The 23,819-nt window shown below is 51.0% G+C and overlaps 2 protein-coding genes across 3 annotated transcripts in view; one reads left to right on the top strand and one right to left on the bottom strand.

Moving 5' to 3' along the window:
- The window catches only part of LOC144952144 (retinoblastoma-associated protein-like), a 194,877-nt gene that overhangs the window by 118,373 nt on the left and 52,685 nt on the right, over positions 1-23,819 (top strand). The gene's annotated exons all lie outside the window — the stretch shown is intronic.
- Positions 2,625-23,819, bottom strand: part of LOC144952211 (lysophosphatidic acid receptor 6-like) — a 39,312-nt gene continuing 18,117 nt past the window's right edge. For both annotated transcript variants that reach the window (XM_078882622.1, XM_078882621.1), the window contains one exon: positions 2,625-4,883. In XM_078882622.1, the coding sequence (XP_078738748.1) occupies positions 2,636-3,814 (1,179 nt within the window). In that variant the 5' untranslated portion in view covers positions 3,815-4,883 and the 3' untranslated portion in view covers positions 2,625-2,635. The remainder of the gene's footprint in view (positions 4,884-23,819) is intronic.

Raw genomic sequence — 23,819 nt, 5'->3', positions numbered from 1 at the left:
GGCCTGGTCATACCACTCGATGTATCGAATGGAAACGACCACGTCGCAGCACCTGTAGGAATTAAGCGGCGGTTGTAACGGCTGCCTAGACGTAGTGTCATCATCATCGTCATCATCGTACGAGGCATTGGGATACTGCTGGATGCTTCTAATAGATGGCCACCCCTGCGTCACGCATCTCGCGGTGCGTTTTCGTGGACTGGTGCTCTATTCCCCAACCCCCCTGCGTCGTGTAGATATTGTCGATCGTAACGCGATGGATCTCACAACGCCGGCGTTCGCCAAGGAAGGCAGCCGCCGCTGCAGCCGCCGTTGTTACGGCAGAACGGAGTGCGTCTCGTTCTCGCCGCGACGTTCAAATAAAAACAAGAAAACATTCCCAACAGCTCCTGCTGTCATCGCCGTCGCCGCCACCATCGTCGTCGTCATCGTCGTCGTCGTCGTCGTCATCGTCGTTGTTGTTCTGATGCTGCCCGAGGAACTTGTTGCGACGGGCTATTCCGGCAAGAGATTTTATTTATTTAACAAATTAAAATTCAGTCGTCCGAGGGTCACGAGGGATGGGGGGCACGCTGAGGGTCACGGGGGGGGGAGGGGCACGCTGAGGGTCACGGGGGGGGGGGGGAGGGTGGCATGCTGAGGGTCACGGGGGGGGGGGTAGGGGAGGGGCACGCTGAGGGTCACGGGGGGGGGGCACGCTGAAGGTCACGGGGGGGGGGGGGGCACGGCACACTGACCGTCTTTGTTCGATGCTTATGCACAACAACAACAATAACAACAACAATAACAACAACAGCGACGACAACAGCAACAACGCATGTACGGACGTCGCGCAGCGTACGTAGCCAAACCGTTCACTCGTCGGAGCTGCGAAGAAACGAGTTTGTCGACGACGACGACGACGACGATGTAAACTCGCGTAGCTCCCCAGCGGCTTCCTCACGTTGAGAAAAGGAAGAGCGTTCCAGACGGCCACAGAAGCGCCGCCGTGCGATGCGCTGTCCGCCTTTGCTCGACGTTTAACAGTAACAACGATGTCCGCGTGTAGAGCTTCTTTAGCGCCGTACGTAGCCAACCGTTCAATGCGTGTGGAACTTCTTTAGCACTGTACGTAGCCCACCGTTCAATGCGTGTAGAGCTTCTTTAGCGCCGTACGTAGCCAACCGTTCAATGCGTGTGGAACTTCTTTCGCTCCGTATGTAGCCAAGTGTTCAATGTGTGTAGAACTTCTTTAGCGCCGTACGTAGCCAAGCGTTCAATGCGTGTAGAACTTCTTTAGCACTGTACGTAGCCAAGCGTTCAATACGTGTAGAACTTCTTTAGTGCCGTACGTAGCCAAGCGTTCAATGCGTGTAGAACTTCTTTAGCTCCGTACGTAGCCAACCGTTCAATGCGTGTAGAACTTCTTTAGCGCCGTACGTAGCCAACCGTTCAATGCGTGTGGAACTTCTTTCGCTCCGTACGTAGCCAAGTGTTCAATGTGTGTGGAACTTCTTTAGCACTGTACGTAGCCCACCGTTCAATGTATGTGGAACTTCTTTAGCACTGTACGTAGCCAAGCGTTCAATGCGTGTAGAACTTATTTAGCGCCGTACGTAGCCAAGCGTTCAATGCGTGTAGAACTTCTTTAGCTCCGTACGTAGCCAACCGTTCAATGCGTGTAGAACTTCTTTAGCACCGTACGTAGCCAAGCGTTCAATGCGTGTAGAACTTCTTTAGCACCGTACATAGCCAAGCGTTCAATGCGTGTAGAACTTCTTTAGCACCGTACGTAGCCAAGCGTTCAATGCGTGTAGAACTTCTTTAGCACCGTACATAGCCAACCGTTCAATGCGTGTGGAACTTCTTTAGCACCGTACGTAGCCAACCGTTCAATGCGTGTGGAACTTCTTTAGCACCGTACGTAGCCAAGCGTTCAATGCGTGTAGAACTTCTTTAGCACCGTACATAGCCAAGCGTTCAATGCGTGTAGAACTTCTTTAGCGCCGTACGTAGCCAAGCGTTCAATGCATGTGGAACTTCTTTAGCTCCGTACGTAGCCAACCGTTCAATGCGTGTGGAACTTCTTTAGCACCGTACGTAGCCAAGCGTTCAATGTATGCGGAACTTCTTTAGCACCGTACGTAGCCAACTGTTCAATGCATGTAGAACTTCTTTAGCACCGTACGTAGCCAAGCGTTCAATGCGTGTAGAACTTCTTTAGCACCGTACGTAGCCAACCGTTCAATGTATGCGGAACTTCTTTAGCACCGTACGTAGCCAACCGTTCAATGCGTGTGGAACTTCTTTAGCTCCGTACGTAGCCAAGCGTTCAATGCATGTAGAACTTCTTTAGCACCGTACGTAGCCAACCGTTCAATGCGTGTGGAACTTCTTTAGCACCGTACGTAGCCAAGCGTTCAATGTATGCGGAACTTCTTTAGCACCGTACGTAGCCAACCGTTCAATGCATGTAGAACTTCTTTAGCACCGTACGTAGCCAAGCGTTCAATGCGTGTAGAACTTCTTTAGCACCGTACGTAGCCAACCGTTCAATGTATGCGGAACTTCTTTAGCGCCGTACGTAGCCAACGGCGCTGATCGGAGGCGCGTCATCTCCCTCCTCCTCACCCAGCGCCCCCCCCCCCCCCGCCCGTCACACCTGGCTCTGGCTCTGACTCTGCTGCCTGGTGAGGCTCGCCCTGCCGTTGACCCCGCCACCGGCTCGCTCCCCGGCCATCGCCATGACGCTCTCGGTGACTCGCAACGTCTCGGACAGGAGGAACGAGGATCCGCGGTTGACTCCGCGCCTCAGCGACCTGCGGAACGCCTCCGTGGTGAAGTAGTAGATGATGGGGTCGAGGCAGCAGTTGGCGCTGGCCAGGCACAGCGTGATGGGGTACGCCGCCTTGACGACGCGCAGCGCCGCGCAGCTCGTGATGGTGTCGCGACGCACCAGCGTGTAGAACACGAGCACCACATGGTGCGGCAGGAAGCACACGACGAAGATGACCACCGTCGCCGTGATCATGCGCTGGATCTTGCGCCGGTCGAAGGGGCTCCGCTGGAGGCCCCGCGACCTGTTGATGGTCTTGAGGATCATGCACGAGCAGTAGACCATGACGACGAGCGGGATGAGGAAGCCCACCACCTCCATGAAGATGACGATGGACGACAGGAAACTCTTCCACGTGTTGGTGGGGAAGTTCTCGAAGCACGTGCGGGGACCGTCGGTCGACGACACGTTGCCGCCGTTACTGGCGTTGGTCGTCTTGAGCAGGAAGGAGGGGCTCGAGCCCAGGATGACGATGAGCCACACGCCCACGCACGCTGCCTTGGCGGCTCGCGGCGTGCGCAGAGTCCGCGAGCGGAACGGGTGCACGATGGCGAGGAAGCGGTCGGCGCAGATGCAGGTGAGGAAGAGGATGCTGCCGTACATGTTGGTCAGGAACAGGACGCCGCTCAGCTTGCAGAGCCAGTCGCCGAAGGGCCAGCTGCCGCGCACGTAGTAGACCGCGCGGAATGGAAGCGTGGCGATGAAGAACAGGTCGGAGAGCACCAGGTTGAACATGTAGGTGGTGGCCTCGGTGCGGTGGCCCAGGCAGCAGCAGAAGACTCCGAGCGCCACGCTGTTGGTGAGCAGGCCCAGCACGAAGATGAGGCTGTAGGACGCCGCGTAGAAGGTCCGCTTGAAGTCTTCGTCGATTTCGCAGCTCTGCTCGGCTGCCGATGAGATGGCGCCGAGGCTGACGTTTGCGAAAGCGTTGGCGGCGTCGGACAGGCCCGCCGAGGACGGGGACTCCGCGCCGAGCCACGCCAGAGACGCGTTCTCCATCGGTGGGGTTGTTTTGGTGTTTTGGGGGGCGTGGGGCGGGGGTGGGGCGTTTGTTGTTTTGGCTTTTTTGGGGGTCTCACTCTGCGGTCACGGAGCGGCCGACGGGCATAATGAGCCAGAGGTGGGTGGGGCGGGCGGGCGGGCGGGCAGGAGGGTGGGTGAATTGGTGGGTGGGAGGGTGGGTGAATTGGTGGGTGGGAGGGTGGGTCAATTGGTGGGTGGGTCAATTGGTGGGTGGGAGTGTAGGTGAATTGCCGGGTGGACGGGCAAGCGGAAGGGTGGGTGAATTGGTGGGTGGGGGAGTGGCTGAATTGGTGGGTGGGTGAATTGGTGGGTGGGAGGGTGGGTGAATTGGTGGGTGGGTGAATCGCCAGGTGGATGGGCAAGCGGGAGGGTGGGTGAATTGATGGGTGGGTGAATTGGTGGGTGGGTGAATTGATGGGTGGGTGAATTGGTGGGTGGGCGGGCAAGCGGGAGGGTGGGTGAATTGGTGGGTGGGTGGGCAAGCGGGAGGGTGGGTGGATTGGTGGGTGGGCGGGCAGACGGATGAAGTAAGAAGTGAGACACACACAGGTGCTGTGGTTTGGCCTTGCCAGTCAACGGAGGCTGTTCTTTCAGCCCTAGCCAATTAAGCGATTATAGCAGCAGCAGCAGCAGCGGTGATGACTACGACGGCGGTGGTGGTGGTGGCGGTGGTGGTGGTGGCGGTGGTGGTGGTGGCGGTGGTGGTGGTAGTGGCACTGCCTTTACCCCTTAGGGGTAAGGCTCGATAAACCCTTAGCCTCTCTGCGAATTAGGCGGCACACCTCTGTGTGTGTGTGTGCTCGTGTGTGCGCATGCATGTGTGCGTGCGTGCGTGCGTCTGTGTCAATCTCGTTTTGTTTTGTGTGTATATACACAATTATTTTAGTCTTGTGCGATAGGCGTTGTGTTTGCGTCTAGGTCCCCGTGTTGTTGTTGTTCTCGTCGTGGTTGTCGTTGCCGCGTGGAATCTTGGGGTTGGGGGGCTCCACCGCGTTGGGTTTCGGTTTTGTCAGAGTCTCAGCTTCGGCAGGGGGGTGGTGGCTTCCTGTGTGAGTGGGGAAAAGACACAGAGACAGAGAGAGAGACACAGAGAGACACAGAGAGAGAGACACAGAGAGAGAGACAGAGAGAGAGAGACAGAGAGAGACACAGAGAGAGAGAGACAGAGAGAGACACACAGAGAGACAGACAGAGAGACATAGAGAGAGATACAGAGACACACACAGAGAGAGAGAGAAAGAGACACAGAGAGAGACACACAGAGAGAGAGAGAGAGACACACACCGAGAGAGAGAGACACACACAGAGAGATAGACAGAGAGAGAGACAGACAGAGAGACATAGAGAGAGATACAGAGACACACACAGAGAGAGAGAGAAAGAGACACAGAGAGAGACACACAGAGAGAGAGAGAGACACACACTGAGAGAGACACACACAGAGAGATAGACAGAGAGGGAGACAGACAGAGAGACATAGAGAGAGATACAGAGACACACACAGAGAGAGACACAGAGAGAGACACACAGAGAGACACACACAGAGAGAGACAGAGAGACACAGAGACACAGAGAGAGAGAGCAGCGATTAGTGCTAGCGGTCCACTTATGATGACGAAAAGATACGCGCAGTTCCATTCCTGACGATGGTTCGTCCTGACTAAGGGCACGACACTCCACCGTGGCGTGAGAACGCCTTGCGGTGATATCACCACACACATCACAACAACGCAGCATTGGGCTGTGGCATCTCAACACTCCCACCAGGTTTCGATTTAAAGCTTTCGTGACTGCAGGGATTCATCTTCTCGGTTCTTTCGGTAAAGTCACGTAGAAGGGAAATAATAAAATAATAAATATTAAACATAATAAAATAATTCTCACTAATTCTCTATTGAGAATTATTTTATTATGTTTCATTTTCTTGGTTCTTTCGGTAAAGTCACGTAGAAGGGAAGTAATAAAATAATAAAAACGAAACATAATAAAATAATATAATTCTCACGACGTTTCGGCTACAACGCAATATAATTCTCGCGTCGTGATAATTATATTATTTTATTATGTTTTGTTTTTATTATTTTATTACTTCCCTTCTACGTGACTTTACCGAAAGAACCAAGAAAATGAAACATAATAAAATAATTCTCAATAGAGAATTAGTGAGAATTATTTCATTATGTTTAATATTTATTATTTTATTACTTCCCTTCTACGTGACTTTACCGAAAGAACCAAGAAAATGAAACATAATAAAATAATTCTCAATAGAGAATTAGTGAGAATTATTTTATTATGTTTAATATTTATTATTTTATTACTTCCCTTCTACGTGACTTTACCGAAAGAACCAAGAAAATGAAACATAATAAAATAATTCTCAATAGAGAATTAGTGAGAATTATTTTATTATGTTTAATATTTATTATTTTATTACTTCCCTTCTACGTGACTTTACCGAAAGAACCAAGAAAATGAAACATAATAAAATAATTCTCAATAGAGAATTAGTGAGAATTATTTTATTATGTTTAATATTTATTATTTTATTACTTCCCTTCTACGTGACTTTACCGAAAGAACCAAGAAGATTTAAGTGACTTTACCCAAAGAACCAACGAGTATGAATTTGTGTGTTGTTTACGACACACAAACCCCCTGACTTAATCGGATGTGGCGGGCGGCCGGTTTAACGACACGTTTATGTTCAAGCGATCTCGCCCCGGGCCAACCAAAAAACAAACACACCTCTGCTATGGATAAAATCGATGTGTTTTGTTGCAATACTGGTAACCGCATGACGGCTAAAACAACCCGGTTAGCGGCTTGGCCACACACACAACACAACACGCATGTAGGAATATCCTGGAGAAATACACAAAAGTGGCGTCACTTCACGAAAGCTGCTTACGGAGACGTCTTGCAAGTTGCGTGGGTGTGTGGTGGTTGTTGTGTGTACGTGTGTACGTGTGTGTGTACGTGTGTATGTGCGTGTGTACGTGTGTACGTGTGTGTGTGCGTGTGTACGTGCGTGTGTACGTGTGTACGTGTGTGTGTACGTGTGTGTACGTGTGTACGTGTGTGTGTACGTGTGTACGTGTGTGTGTACGTGTGTACGTGTGTGTGGGAGCGATAGTGTAGCGGTTAGCGCCACGCTGCGCTATGAACCCGGCGACCCGGGTTCGATTCCCGCTCACGGCCAACACCGGTGACGATTATCTAAACCGGTCCTGGGCCTCCCCTAGGTCGACTCAGCCTCAAATGAGTCACCTGGTGCGGTGTGTAAACATCGCCGCTGGGGAGACAAAGGCGGTCGGGCGTGGTGCTGGCCACCCACCCCCTCGTGTGCCGTTCCGGCCTTCATAGGTGCTCGCTATCAGCACTTGCCCCTACAGTCTGTTAAGGCTATACGGGGGATCTTTGTCCTGATCGACGCAGAATCTCGGAAACGCCGCAAAGTGGTTATTGGCGTTCGTAGTATTTCGAGAGTCGCAGTGGAAGCAGCGTCTGTCAACACGCACCGAGCACCTAGGAGATGTTAACTACCTCGCCTGGTATACAGGAGGTCGTGGGTTTGAGCTTGGACCCTGACGATGCCTGCTGCTGCTGTAGATTTGGAGTTTGCGTGTCTCTCTCATCATCACGGTGGCTAGGAGATGTTGACTACCTCGCCTGGTGTACAGGAGGTCGTGGGTTTGATTTGGGACCCTGACGACGCCTGCCGCTGTAGATTTGGAGTTTGCGTGTCTCTCTCATCATCACGGTGGCTAGGAGATGTTAACTACCCTCGCCTGGTATACAGGAGGTCGTGGGTTCGACCCTGACCCTGACGACGCCTGCTGCTGCTGTAGATTTGGAGTTTGCGTGTCTCTCTCCCGCTCTGCCTGTGGTCGCGTGGAAATGTTTTCCCCGGATCGTCCGGTTTTTTCCCCTCCACGTTACGAATCGGCGCCACGCGTTTCGAGTTTTAGGCAAATATAAATTCCCACGCGACGAAGATGATGATGATGATGAGTCGCTTTGGCGAGCTACAATTTGCGATAGCGAGGGTCACTTCTAAACAAGAGGCCACGTCGCAACTCAGTGGGGCCTTACACCTTGCAACAATAAAAAGTAGTTCTAGATTTGAAGCTTTCGTGACTGCAAGGATTCATATTCTTAGGTTTTTTCGTTAAAGTCACGTAGGTAAAAAAATGAAATTAGTAAAAGTAAAAAATAATAAAATAAAATAAAAATCACGGCGTTTCGGAGGCAACACAAGCTTCCGTCTTCAGGTGGAACCGTCACAGCACGATTGCCATATCACTTGATACAGATACAACGTCGTGATTTTTATTTTATTTTTATTTTACTTTTATTAATTTTAATTTTTTACCTACGCGACTTTACCGAAAAAACCTAAAAATAAAAAGTGGCTTCGATAATCAACATGCGTTGAGAGTTTGTGACTGCTATACATTTCCGCACGACGATAATGACGACGATGATAAGGCCGCCCGCTTCGTCGAGCTATCATTTGCGATGGCGAAGGTCGCTTCTGAAAAAATCTACGTAGCTTAGTTTTGGGGGGGGGGGGCCTTACACCTGCAACAATAAAACATCGCTTCGAGAATCAACATGCGTTGAGAGTATTTGACTGCTATTCATTTCCGCACGACGATGACGATGATGATGATGACGATGACGATGATGATGACGATGATGACGATGACGACGACGACGACGACGATGACGACGATGACGACGATGACGATGATGACGACGACGACGATGACGACGATGACGACGATGATGACGATGACGATGATGACGACGACGATGATGACGACGACGACGATGATGACGACGACGATGATGACGACGACGATGACGACGATGATGACGACGATGATAAAGCCGCCGCTTCGTCTCGCTATCATTTGCGATGGCCAGAATCGCTTCTGAAAAAATCTACGTAGCTTAGTTTCGCGGGTGCCTTACACCTGCTAAAATCAACGACGTTGTTTAGATGCAGTTGAGTTTTCTGCTACTTAGCAACTGCAGAGTAGGTAGGTGCCGTTGCAGGCCCGTTGCCACAAGCAATGCCATGTGCAGTGCCACACCTCTGCCACTCGTCCCAACTATTTCTCCACCACCACCACCACCACCCCCCTGTGCTTTCCCGTCGCCCGGTTAGTTTTATTTTTAAAGCCCAAATTTATTTCACCTTGTGTTCTATTTCCAGCGGACATCCAAAACGTCGGGCCTCACCCCATCCCCCCCTCCCCTCCCTCCTCTTTTTAAATCCTTTTTAAATCCTTTTTAAATCCTTTATATTAAGTTCACTTGCTTGCTTGCTTGCGCGCTTACGACCGTGCAAATATTTCGGTCGTTTTTTAACCCACTTCCCGTGATACAATCGAGTTGACATTTTGCACACAGACTCGTTGTGTGTGACAATTTATTTTCGTGAAAATTTTTTTCCAAAATGTTTCACTTTTTTGGGAAAAAAAAAATTTCATATTTAATTTAAAATACCAATGTGATAAAAATGAAACTCTTACTCAAGAAAAACAGAAATGAATGATACAATAAAACCGATGCCACGCATATAAAGGATTTATAGTGAAAAACTTAGTTTTTACGGGATAATTTTTTCTTTGCTATCTTCATAGTGAGAAGGCCGTTTGTACTACTACTGGTCTTCTTGGTTCTTTCCGACAACTCCGTTTCTTCACCTGAGGACGGCTGCTTGCGTTGTGGCCGAAACGTCGTGAGAATTTTTTTATTTTATTATGTTTTATTATACAATTCTCACATGTGAGAATTTTATTTTATTATGTTTTATTGTAATTATTTTATTTCCCTTCTACGTGACTTTACCGAAAGAACCAAGAAGATGTATCGTAAACTCCTTTGTCAAGGCGCTCTCCTCCCCCCCGACCCAGCTTAAATATACGCTGCCAAGCTTGGCGGTGTTCACTGAGACGCTGTCTTTTCGACAGACCTGTTCTTCACCTGAGGACAGCTGCTTGCGTTGTGGCCGAAACGTCGTGAGAATTTTGTATTTTATTATGTTTTATTTTTATTTTTTTATTATTTCCCTTCTACGCGACTTTACCAAAAGAACCAAGAAGATGAATCCCTGCAGTCACGAAAGCTTTAAATCGAAATACTGCTATTAGATTATTATTATTATTTTTATTGACGAGTTCATAAAGCCCGTCTTCGCCAGGCAAAAGTTTCCAATGAATAGAATAATGAACCCGATATAAACTTTACGTACAAATTCTTTTTTTAAATCTACGATCAGACCACTAAGAACTGCTCCGAACATTTGTATTTTTACGCAACAGAAAAACACGGAAGATTGTTGACGACTCGATTTAACTTCTTATGTTTAAAGACGTACACAACGGAAAACCGCTCAAATTTAATAAAACATTGGAACTTGGTGGATGAGGGGTAGCTCCCGTTTTCAAATTGTTCAGATGTGTATTCTTGGGTTTTTTCGGTAAAGTCACGTAGATAAAAAATTAAAATTAATAAAAGTAAAATAAAAATAAAATAACTAAATCACGACGTTTCGGAGGCAACACAAGCTTCCGTCTTCAGGTTGAACCGTCACAGCACGATAGCTGTATCAAGTAAATTAGAATTTCCAATAAAACAGTCCTTGTATATATACTGGTTGAGGGTGGGAGGAGCCAAGGTAGGCCCTGGATATTATTATTGTGAGATTCGGTGCGTCTGAAGCACGCTGTTAGGAATGAGCCTTTGTTGTGTAGACTAGGTGCTGATGATGCAAAGGTGCGTGTACATGGGACTGAGCCTTTTGTTACGTATTAATTATATTTTTTTACCTACGTGACTTTACCGAAAAAACACAAGAATATGAATCCTTGCAGTCACGGAAGCTTCAAATCTAGAATGTTGAGATGTGAACGTCATACAATGCGGAGTTTTTTCCGTTCAAAACCACAAACAATAAAACATAGCAGAATGTTTCTCGCTTTAACGTTAATTGCCGTCTAACGCTCTTATAAAACAATAAAAAATCGCAATCTTATATTTTGAACAGTTTCAGAATGACACCACACACAAAACGTGTTTATGAGGCACTTAAAATCGAGATTTGGGGGTCCTAAAAGCCACCTATACACCAAATTTCAGCTTTCTACCTTGTCGGGAAGTACAATAGAGTTGTTTTTTTGAGACATACGGATCAAGGTCTTTATTTATGTAAGAGATAATATATCTTTAAATAAATAATCACGTCCGCAACGTTGCCACGTTTATGTTTTATAACGCGTTACAGAGCCGGAGGGGTGGGGAAGGGCATCGCCTCGATACGCTGCGGTGGCTATGAGATGTTGACTACCTCGCCTGGTGTACAGGAGGTCGTGGGTTCGATCCCGACCCTGACAAATGCCTGCTGTACATTTGGAGTTTACGTGTCTCTCTCATCATCATCATCACGGTGGCTAGGAGATGTTGACTACCTCGCCTGATGTACAGGAGGTCGTGGGTTCGATTCCAACCCTGACGAAGCCTGCTATACATTTGGAGTTTGTGTGTCTCTCTCATCATTATCATCATGGTGGCTAGGAGATGTTAACTACCTCGCCTGGTGTACAGGAGGTCGTGGGTTCGATCCCGACCCTGACTAAGCCTGCTATACATTTAGAGTTTGCGTGTCTCTCTCGCATCATCATCACAGTGGCTAGGAGATGTTGACTACCTCGCCTGGTGTACAGGAGGTCGTGGGTTCGATCCCGACCCCTGACGCCTGCTGCTGTATATTTGGAGTTTGCATTTTATCCCCGTGGTCGCGTGGATTTTTCTCCAGGTCCTCCGGTTTTTCCCCTCCACATTTCAAATCAACACCACGCGTTCAGGGCATTTGGCTCCTGCTATACATTTCCACACGATGATGATGATGATGATAGTCACTTCTTTGAGCTGTCATTTGTGAAAGCCAGGTCGCTTCTGAAAACAGAGCGATGTGTCTCAGTGGTGCCTTACCTGGTAAAGTAAAAATACATTTATATTTCTAGATTTGAAGCTTTCGTGACTGCAATGATTCATATTCTTAGGTTTTTTCGGTAAAGGCACGTAGGTAAAACATTAAAATTAATGAAAGTAAAATAAAACAAAACAAAAAAATAAAATTCACGACGTTTCGGAGGCAACACAAGTCTCCGTCATCAGGTGGGACCGTCACAGCCGAATTAGCTGCATCAAGTGAAGCAATGATTCAAGATGTAATCCCTTATAAGCAAGTTGAAGGGAGGTGGAGAGGGGGGGGGGTGGAGAGCTTATCAGGCTGTGGTAGCCAATGAATGGAAACGTATCGGGAGGGAGGAGGAGCGGTGATCAAAGACTGCACGCAGTGCTCAACACAATGAATGGAGACGTGTCGGGACGGAGGGCGAGCGGCGATCAAAGACTGCACGCAGTGCTCAACACAATGAATGGAGACGTGTCGGGACGGAGGGCGAGCGGCGATCAAAGACTGCACGCAGTGCTCAACACAATGAATGGAGACGTGTCGGGACGGAGGGTGAGCGGTGATCAAAGACTGCACGCAGTGCTCAACACAATGAATGGAGACGTGTCGGGACGGAGGGCGAGCGGCGATCAAAGACTGCACGCAGTGCTCAACACAATTTATATTTTTAGGTTTTTTCGGTAAAGTCACGTAGGTAAGGTCATTCCTAACAGCGTGCTTCAGCCGCGCCGAACCTCACAAAAATAATATCCAGGGCCTACCTTGGCTCCTCCCACCCTCAACCAGTATATATACAAGGACTGTTTTCTTGGAATTTCTCTCACTTGATGCAGCTATCGTGCTGTGACGGTTCCACCTGAAGACGGAAGCTTGTGTTGCCTCCGAAACGTCGTGATTTAGTTATTTTATTTTTATTTTACTTTTATTAATTTACATTTTTTACCTACATGGTGACTTTACCGAAAAAACCTAAGAATATGAATCCTTGCAGTCACGAAAGCTTCAAATCTAGAATTAATACATTTATAGTTTAAGGCGAGCGAGCGAGCGAGGGGTTGGCTTGTATTGGTCAAGACGGATATAATAACGGCGATGCTATTTGTAACGCGCGCAACACGACACCACTACAGACACCCAACGATCGTGAGCTGTGAGCCACGCAGCCAGATGTTAACTACCTCGCCTGGTACGCAGGAGGTCGTGGGTTCGATCCCGACCCCTGACTACGCCTGCTGCTGTATATTTAGAGTTTGCGTGTCTCTCTCTTATCGTCATCATCACGGTGGCTAGGAGATGTTAACTACCTCGCCTGGTACGCAGGAGGTCGTGGGTTCGATCCCGACCCCTGACTACGCCTGCTGCTGCTGCTGTATATTTAGAGTCTGCGTGTCTTTCTCTCATCGTCATCATCACGGTGGCTAGGAGATCTTGACTACCTCGCCTGGTACGCAGGAGGTCGTGGGTTCGATCCCGACCCCTGACTACGCCTGCTGCTGTATATTTAGAGTTTGCGTGTCTCTCTCTTATCGTCATCATCACGGTGGCTAGGAGATGTTAACAACCTCGCCTGGTACGCAGGAGGCCGTGGGTTCGATCCCGACCCCTGACGACGCCTGCTGCTGCTGCTGTATATTTAGAGTCTGCGTGTCTTTCTCTCATCGTCATCATCACGGTGGCTAGGAGATCTTGACTACCTCGCCTGGTACGCAGGAGGTCGTGGGTTCGATCCCGACCCCTGACTACGCCTGCTGCTGTATATTTAGAGTTTGCGTGTCTCTCTCTTATCGTCATCATCACGGTGGCTAGGAGATGTTAACTACCTCGCCTGGTACGCAGGAGGTCGTGGGTTCGATCCCGACCCCTGACGACGCCTGCTGCTGCTGCTGTATATTTAGAGTCTGCGTGTCTTTCTCTCATCGTCATCATCACGGTGGCTAGGAGATCTTGACTACCTCGCCTGGTACGCAGGAGGTCGTGGGTTCGATCCCAACCCTGACAACTCCTGTTGTATATTTGTAGGTTTTTTTTCTCGACATCGCCCAGCCACGCGTCCGGAGCATTTGCCTGCTGCTGTAGATTTCCACACGGCGACGACGATTATGTCGAGCCGTCATTTGCCATGGGCGGGCCGCTTCGACGAAAAAGAGAGAGCGCTACACCGCAGCTCAGTTGGAGGGGGAGGGAGGGAGGGAGGGGGTGGCGTTACACCGGGCAAGATAACAAACAAGTATAACCCGTAAAAACAAAGTTTTTCACTCTAAATCCTTTATATGCGTGGCGGCTAGAGTCCTCTCGTCCTCTGGCTTGAGATGGCTGCCACCTATGGGTCAGATGATTGCCTGCCACCATTAAGCAATTGGTAATTACATATAAAAAAAATGTACCTAAAAAGTGTCAAATTTTGGGAAAATAAATTGTCACGCACAACGAGTCTGTGTGGAAAATGTCAGCTCGATTGGATCACGGGAAGTGGGTTAAAAAACGACCGAAAGATTTGCACGGTCCTAAGCAAGCAAGCAAGCGAGCGAACTTAATATAAAGGATTAAAAAAGTGGTTTAGTTTTAGAGAGAACAACACCATCTTGGGCTCCAGCGCCTCACATCATCACAGACGACTTGGCGTCGGTACGGTCCGTTCTCTTGCGACGACGCTGCGTGTCTTGGAGAGAGAGAGAGAGAGACAGAGAGAGATCTATCCGGAGAGATGTTTTCTATGTGCAAAACGCAACGATGGACGTATTTGGGGGGGGGGGGGTGGGGGTGGGGAATGCGTCGTTGTTAGTTTTGTTACGACGCAGATGCGAACTTTGATATGTACAACGCGGTGGAGCGTGAACGGAAACTGCTACGTCGTCGCAGCGCCAGTGGGAGCAAGCGGTGGTGGTAACGGTGGTCAGCCTAGCATCACCATCATCGTCGTCGTCGTCATCGTCGTCAACATCGTCATCGTCGTCGTCATCAACATCGTCGTCAACATCGTCATCGTCGTCGTCATCATCGTCATCGTGGTCATCATCATCATCGTCATCGTCGTCGTCATCATCATCGTGGTCATCATCGTCATCGTCATCATTGTCGTCGTCATCATCATCGTGGTCATCATCATCATCGTCGTCATCATCATCGTGGTCATCATCATCATCGTTGTCGTCATCATCATCGTTGTCGTCGTCGTCGTCGTCATCATCGTGGTCATCATCATCATCGTGGTCATCATCATCGTGGTCATCATCATCGTGGTCATCATCGTCATCGTCATCATCGTCGTCGTCATCATCATCGTGGTCATCATCATCATCGTCGTCATCATCATCGTGGTCATCATCATCATCGTCGTCGTCATCATCGTGGTCATCATCGTGGTCATCATCATCATCGTCGTCATCGCATGAGGCATTGAGATGCTGCTGGAAGCTTCTAGTAGACGCTATTCATTGCAAGGCCCGCGGAGAACTGGCGGCCCCCCCCGACAGAACACAAAAGTTAAAACACCCCTCCCCCCCCCCCCATCATCATCATCATCGTGGTCATCATCATCATCGTCGTCATCGTCGCACGAGGCATTAAGATGCTGCTGGATGCTTCTAGTAGACGCTATTCATTGCAAGGCCCGCGGAGAACTGTCAGCCCCCCCCGACAAAACACAAAAGTTAAAACACCCTCCCCCCCATCACCATCATCATCATTGTGCTGCACAAGCCCCAACAGTTTCACATGGCCCCTCGCACCACTGACGATGTCTTATTGGCGAGTTCCTTCCCCCCTCCCCCCTCCCCCTGTGGAGATGAGTGAAGGACACCGCTCTGGGCGGTGATGCGCCGTGGGTCACGGTTAGTGCCAAGCCTGCGGCCCATCTCGGTTGCCCATCTCTGCTTTAGACCCAGAGGTCGCAATCGTGTACCCGATACCCGTACCCTACCCGATACCCGTACCCTACCCGATACCCGTACCCTACCCGATACCCGTACCCTACCCGATACCCGTACCCTACCCGATACCCGCACCCTACCCGATACCCGCACCCTACCCGATACCCGGCTACCCTACCCGATACCCGTACCCTACCCGATACCCGTACCCTACCCGATACCCGGCTACCCGTACCCGGCCGCGACCCTGGTGCGGCCGGGAACGGGTAGGCCGTGAGTCACTGGTGAGTCACCGTTAATCACTCATTTCGGGTAGGGTACGGGTACGGGTAGGGAACGGGTACCCGTACCCAGCCGGGTACGGGTACGGGTGCCCATTTGCGACCCTGGTGCGGCCGGGTACGGGTAAGAAATCAAAACCCGTTTGCGACCTCTGCTCTAGACCCAGCGTCCCGGTCTTCCTGAGTCCCAGTCGCTCAGAATCTCTAGACCCTGAGTTCTGGTCTCCCTGAGACCCAGTCTCCCCAAGTCTCGCTCTCCCCAAGTCCCACTCCCACGCCGCCATGCCCGGCAGACATCCTAGCGACTTGGGCCTTGTTAAAACTCCAACCCTCCCTCCCCACGCCTCCCCCTTCCATCGTCCCTGTCAGCACCTCCCCAGTTGAAAAGAAACTTGGGCCGCGTGGAGTGAGTCGACGCATTCCAACATTCCGGAATTCCACGCGGGATTTTCCAGATGACCTCCTCCTCCTCCTCCGCTCCCCTGCCACCCCCCCGATGCTTGGGATCGTGGTAAAACGATCCCAGCCACTCGTAAGATTTCTCAGTTTCCAGCCGCGTTACACTCGGGCACTGGGGGGCTGTAAGCAGTTGTGGTGATTCATCAAAACCACAAAATTGTGTTGGCGATGAAGTCATTAAGACGCCGCCGCAAACACAGAGACCCACCGATTCGGACAGAATCGTAGACTCGCACATGAGATCCGCAGGCACACCACGGATACACGTAGACTTGCAGACTCACACAGACTCACACAGACACACACAGACAAACAGCGACCCACAGACTCGCACATGGGCCCATATACTCACACGTAGACTCGCAGACCCACAGATACCCGTACTCGCACATAGACCCATAGACTCACACAGAGACCTATAGACTTGCACTTAGACCCATAGACTTACGCAGATACCCATAGGCTCACACAGACCCACAAACGCACACAGAGACTGACATAGTCACGTATATTTACTTGCTATTAAACCGGCTTCTGAAGTGTCGTGAGTTGATGGTCTAACCCCTGTCACCAGTGACTCATACAGAAACTCCCTAAACACACACACAGACCCACAGACTCGCACACAGACCCACAGACTCACACAGAGACCCACAGACTCGCACAGAAACTCCCTAAACACACACACAGACCCACAGACTCGCACAGAGACCCACAGACTCGCACAGAGACCCACAGACTCACACAGAGACCCACAGACTCGCACAGCAACTCCCTAAACACACACACAGACCCACAGACTCACACACAGACCCACAGACTCACACAGAGACCCACAGACTCACACAGAGACCCACAGACTCGCACAGAAACTCCCTAAGCACACACACAGACCCACAGACTCACACACAGACCCACAGACTCACACAGAGACCCACAGACTCACACAGAGACCCACAGACTCACAGTGACCCACAGACTCACACAGACTCACACGGAGACTCGCACAGAAACCCACAGACTCGCACAGAGACCCACAGACTCACACAGAGACCCACAGACTCACACAGCGACCCACAGACTCGCACAGAAACTCCCTAAGCACACACACAGACCCACAGACTCACACACAGACCCACAGACTCACACAGAGACCCACAGACTCACACAGAGACCCACAGACTCACACAGCGACCCACAGACTCACACTGACCCACAGACTCACACAGAGACCCACAGACTCACACAACGACCCACAGACTCACACTGACCCACAGACTCACACAGAGACCCACAGACTCACACTGACCCACAGACTCACACAGAGACCCACAGACTCACACTGACCCACAGACTCACCCACAGACTCACACAGAGACCCACAGACTCACACAGATGGTCAGACTCGCAGAGAAATCAATAGGTCTGCTCCGACACTTCTCACCGCCCCCCCTGTCTATTTAAGGCCTCGCCACAGAGACGATCTCCCTCTCTGTACCTGTGTGTTACTCTCTCTCTGTGTATCTTGGTGATATCCGTCTGCTTATATGTCTGTCTATAGTTTTTCTGGTTAGATTTTTGTTGCTATTTCATTTATACCCGACGACGATTGCTTGTGTTGCAATCGAAACGTCGCAGTATGCTAGTATTTAATTTATTATTTTATCTTCATACGTCACTTTACCGAAAGAACCAAAGAGAAATGTATTTGTTGTTGTTGTTGTTGTGTTTAGTTTGTCGATTCACCCCCCACCCCGTCCTCCCCCCGCCGCACCTCCGATTAGCACGGTCGGACACGTACGGTGCGAAAGAAGTTTTAATGTACGTACATTATTCATTCTCCCGGATTATCTCCACCGCCCCTGCTACTATTTTTATTTTACCAGGTGCAAGGCTGCCCCTCCACCCCCCCCCCTCAACTGAACGCCTGCTTAGTTCTTTTTTCACAAACTTCACCTGGATTTTGCAAGTGAGAGAGCTCAGCGCTGTTCTAGATTTGAAGCTTTCGTGACTGCAAGGATTCATATTGTTAGGTTTTTTTCGGTAAAGTCACGTAGGTAAAACATTAAAATTAATAAAAGTAAAATAAAAAAAACCAAAAAAAAAACCTAAAGACGGAAGCTTGTGTTGCCTCCGAAACGTCGTGATTTTTATTTTTTTATTTTATTTTACTTTCATTAATTTTCATGTTTTACCTACATGGTGACTTTACCGAAAAAACCTAAGAATAGGAATAATACTCAGCGCTGTTGGCGGCTTAATCGTCGTCACCGCCGCGTGGAGATTCATAGCGGCAGGCAAATAACGCTCCCGTTTAAAAACGCGTGGCGACTTCCAGTTTTTTTTTCTCTAAACGTGGAACACCCCTTCCCCCTCCCCTCCCCTCCGGGACGAGAAATCCACCCTCGCCTCCACCCCCTCCCTATCCTCCAGCCGTCATCACACTCCTCCACCCCAGGGTTTTGATTCCTTACCTGTACCCGGCCGCACCAGGGTCGCAAACGGGTACCCGGCCGTACCCGGCTAGGTACGGGTAGGGTACGGGTATCGGGTACCTGATTGCGACCTCTGGGATGAAGCCATGTTGCAGGCGCGGGTGGGCTGATTCTAGGAACTTGAATTGTGAGAAGAGACAAGACGTTGGGAAATGAGTGACAAACGGTGACTCACCAGTGACTCACGGCCTACCCGTACCCGTACCCGGCCGCACCAGGGTCGCAAACGGCTACCCGTACCCGGCCGGGTACGGCTAGCCGGGTATCGGGTAGGGTACGGGTATCGGGTACCCGGTTGCGACCTCTGCCGTTACCTCTCCACAACAAAAACGGCGGCCTCAGTCCGTTCGACGACGAACTTTTCTACTTCCAGACTCCTGTCTCGTCTCTCTCTCTCTCTCGCTCACTTCACCTGCCCGGCGATCGGCAACCTCTGCATTATTACAAACTTTGTCCCCGCCACCACCGCGCTCACTTTTCGATCGCCACCGTTGCGCCCTTCTGCCCGCCGGGGGCAAACGGCGGACGTGGATCTGCGTCGCAAAATCGTCGAATGTTGAAATCGGGGTCTTCGGGGTCGTTGCGTTGGTATCCGCGTCACGCGAAGGCGGTTTTTGGGTCACCTCCTCCTCGTCCTCCTCTGTGCACCAACGAGCATCGGGGTGAGACTTCGGTCAGAGTGAGAGAGTCACCGCACGGTGACTCTCTCACACCGCACGGTGACTGCACTCACACCGCACGGTGACTGCACTCACACCGCACTCACACCGCACTCACACCGCACGGTGACTGCACTCACACCGCACGGTGACTGCACTCACACCGCACGGTGACTGCACTCACACCGCACGGTGACTGCACTCACACCGCACGGTGACTGCACTCACACCGCACGGTGACTGCACTCACACCGCACGGTGACTGCACTCACACCGCACGGTGACTGCACTCACACCGCACTCACACCGCACGGTGACTGCACTCACACCGCACGGTGAGTGCACTCACACCGCACGGTGAGTGCACTCACACCGCACGGTGAGTGCACTCACACCGCACGGTGAGTGCACTCACACCGCACGGTGAGTGCACTCACACCGCACGGTGAGTGCACTCACACCGCACGGTGAGTGCACTCACACCGCACGGTGAGTGCACTCACACCGCACGGTGAGTGCACTCACACCGCACGGTGAGTGCACTCACACCGCACGGTGACTGCACTCACACCGCACGGTGACCGCACTCACACCGCACGGTGAGTGCACTCACACCGCACGGTGAGTGCACTCACACCGCACGGTGACTGCACTCACACCGCACGGTGACCGCACTCACACCGCACGGTGAGTGCACTCACACCGCACGGTGACCGCACTCACACCGCACGGTGACCGCACTCACACCGCACGGTGACCGCACTCACACCGCACGGTGAGTGCACTCACACCGCACGGTGAGTGCACTCACACCGCACGGTGAGTGCACTCACACCGCACGGTGAGTGCACTCACACCGCACGGTGAGTGCACTCACACCGCACGGTGACTGCACTCACACCGCACGGTGAGTGCACTCACACCGCACGGTGAGTGCACTCACACCGCACGGTGACCGCACTCACACCGCACGGTGACCGCACTCACACCGCACGTGCCGCCATCCACCACCCACCCACCCATCCACCATCCACTCACCCACCCACCACCCACCCATCCACCACCCATCCACCCATCCACCACCCATCCACCCATCCACCCACCCACCCACCCAACCACCCACCCACCCACCCAACCACCCACCCACCCACCCAACCACCCATCCACCCAACCACCCACCCACCCACCCAACCACCCACCCACCCACCCAACCACCCACCCACCCACCCACCCACCCAACCACCCACCCACCCATCCACCCACCCAACCACCCACCCACCCACCCACCCAACCACCCATCCACCCAACCACCCACCCAACCACCCACCCATCCACCACCCAACCCACCCACCACCCACTCATCCACCCACCCATCCACCCACCCCACGAACCCCATACAACCCCTCAATCCCACACCCCACCCCCCCACTCACCCCCCCACTATGACTCAGGCAAACCCTGCACCTGGTCGAGGTTTTGTACTTCCCTATTTTAACCACAGCACGCAAATGTAAAACAGAATCACCTACACGCCCGTCACGTTTGCCAGGTAAGGGCCCACCAAGCTACTACAGAGCTAATTTATCAGGAGCGACCTCGCTTTCACAAATGATAGCCCAAGAAAGTGGGCTCACCATCATCGTCGTCGTCATCGTGGGAACTTTTTTTCCAGCAGTGCGCCAAATGTTCTAAACGCGTGGCGATGTTGTTTCTAAATGGGGAGGGGGAAAAAAAACCGGAGGGCCTGGAGAAAAATCCACGCGGAGACAGACAGAGAGAGAGAGACACGCCAACTCCAAATGTGCAGCAGGCATCGTCACAGTCAGGATCGAACCCATAACATCTCCTGTACACCGTGGCACATCGTGCGAAAGAAGTTCAACAGGCGTACGAGTGTAGGTCTGTATGGGGGTCTCTGTGGGTCTCTGTGGGTCTCTTCCTTAAGACATGAGGAAGACACCGGGAGCTTTGCACTTTTAAATCACCGTCAGGATGGACAAACTCATTTCTTTAGAACTGCTTCTTGTTGTTGTTGTGTTTAGTTTGCTGTCCTCCCATTACCCGCGCCTCCGATTAGCACGGTCGGCTACGTATGGGTGCGAAATTAATTTTCAACGTACACACACTACACTATACACTACACTATACACTACACTATACACTACACAAAACTACACACTATACACTACACTACACACACTACACTATATACTACACTACACACTACACACACTACACACTACACACTATACGCTACACTACACACTACACACACTACACTATATACTACACTACACACACTACACACTACACTACACACTATACGCTACACACACACTACACTACACACTACACTATACACTACACTATAGGCTACACACTACACTACACACTACACTATACGCTACACACACTACACTACACTATACGCTACACTACACACTACACTATACGCTACACACACTACACTATACGCTACACACACTACACTACACACTACGCTATACACTACACACACTACACTACACACTACATACTACACACTATGTACGGTTGTGCGAAATTAATTTTCAACCTACATACACTACACTATACACTACAATACACAATACACACTACGCTACATACTACACACTACGCTCCACACCACACACTACAACCTTTATAATGGGCCGTGTCCAACACTCGGGCTAACCCCACGTAACCCTGACCTCATCCCGCTAACCCCCTCCCCACGCCGCACCTCTCCCCACCCACCCACCCACCGACCCACCCACCCACCGACCCACCGTCACTTAACCCTGCGGGTCCCTGTTTAGCCGCCGTCTCGCGCGCACCGCCAGACACGGGGACAATCGCGTTGTCGGGAGTCTGCGGCGAAACTTTTGCACCGCAGCAGCAAAGGAAGTTCACACGACCAGGATGACGATGACGACGACGGCGAGTTGTCTGTCTGTCTGTGTCTGTCGGCAAACGCGACGGCGAGTAGGAGGAGGAGGGGAAGGAAAGGGATGTTGACAGATGGTGGTTGCTGCTGCGTCGTCGCCGCCGCGTTAAGATCCGTTACTGCGGCCATCTGGAACGCTCTCCCCTTCCGATATTAGGAAGCCACCGAAACCCACAGACTCATCACACAGAGACTCATAGACTCATCACACAGAGACCCACAGACTCACACAGAGACCCACAGACTCATCACACAGAGATCCACAGACTCATCACACAGACCCATAGACTCATCACACAGAGACTCATAGACTCTTCACACAGACCCACAGACTCATCACACAGAGACCCATGGACTCATCATACAGAGGCCCATAGACTCATCGCACAGAGACCCATGGACTCATCATACAGAGACCCATGGACTCATCACACAGAGACCCATAGACTCATCACACAGAGACCCATGGACTCATCATACAGAGGCCCATAGACTCACCACACAGAGACCTATAGACTCACCACACAGAGACTCATAGACTCATCACACAGAGACCCGTAGACTCATCACACAGACCCACAGACTCATCACACAGAGACCCATAGACTCACCACACAGAGACCCATAGACTCACCACACAGAGACCCATAGACTCACCACACAGAGACCCATAGACTCACCACACAGATACCCATAGACTCATCACACAGAGACTCATAGACTCACCACACAGAGACCCATAGACTCATCACACAGAGGCTCATAGACTCATCACACAGAGGCCCACAGACTCATCACACAGAGACCTATGGACTCACACACAGAGACCCATACACTCATCATATTGAAACCCATAGACTCATCACACAGAGGCTCATAGACTCACCACACAGAGACCCATAGACTCATCACACAGAGACCCACAGACTCATCACACAGAGACCCACAGACTCACACACAGAGACCCATACACTCATCATATTGAAACCCATAGACTCATCACACAGAGGCTCATAGACTCATCACACAGAGACCCACAGACTCACCCCACAGAGGCCCATGGACTTATCACACGGAGACCCACAGACTCATCACAGATACCCACAGACTCATCACACAGAGGCCCATGGACTCATCACACAGAGACCCACAGACTCATCACACAGAGACCCACAGACTCATCACACAGAGGCCCACAGACTCACCCACAGAGACCCACAGACTCACCCACAGAGACCCACAGACTCGCACACTGCATCGCACTCTTTCAAAATGCGCTTC

The sequence above is a fragment of the Lampetra fluviatilis genome, chromosome 66 (genome assembly GCF_964198595.1).
Source record: "Lampetra fluviatilis chromosome 66, kcLamFluv1.1, whole genome shotgun sequence".
Taxonomy (NCBI): domain Eukaryota; kingdom Metazoa; phylum Chordata; class Hyperoartia; order Petromyzontiformes; family Petromyzontidae; genus Lampetra; species Lampetra fluviatilis.
Note: the sequence above shows the minus strand (reverse complement) of the source record. Positions and strands in the feature narration are given on the sequence as shown.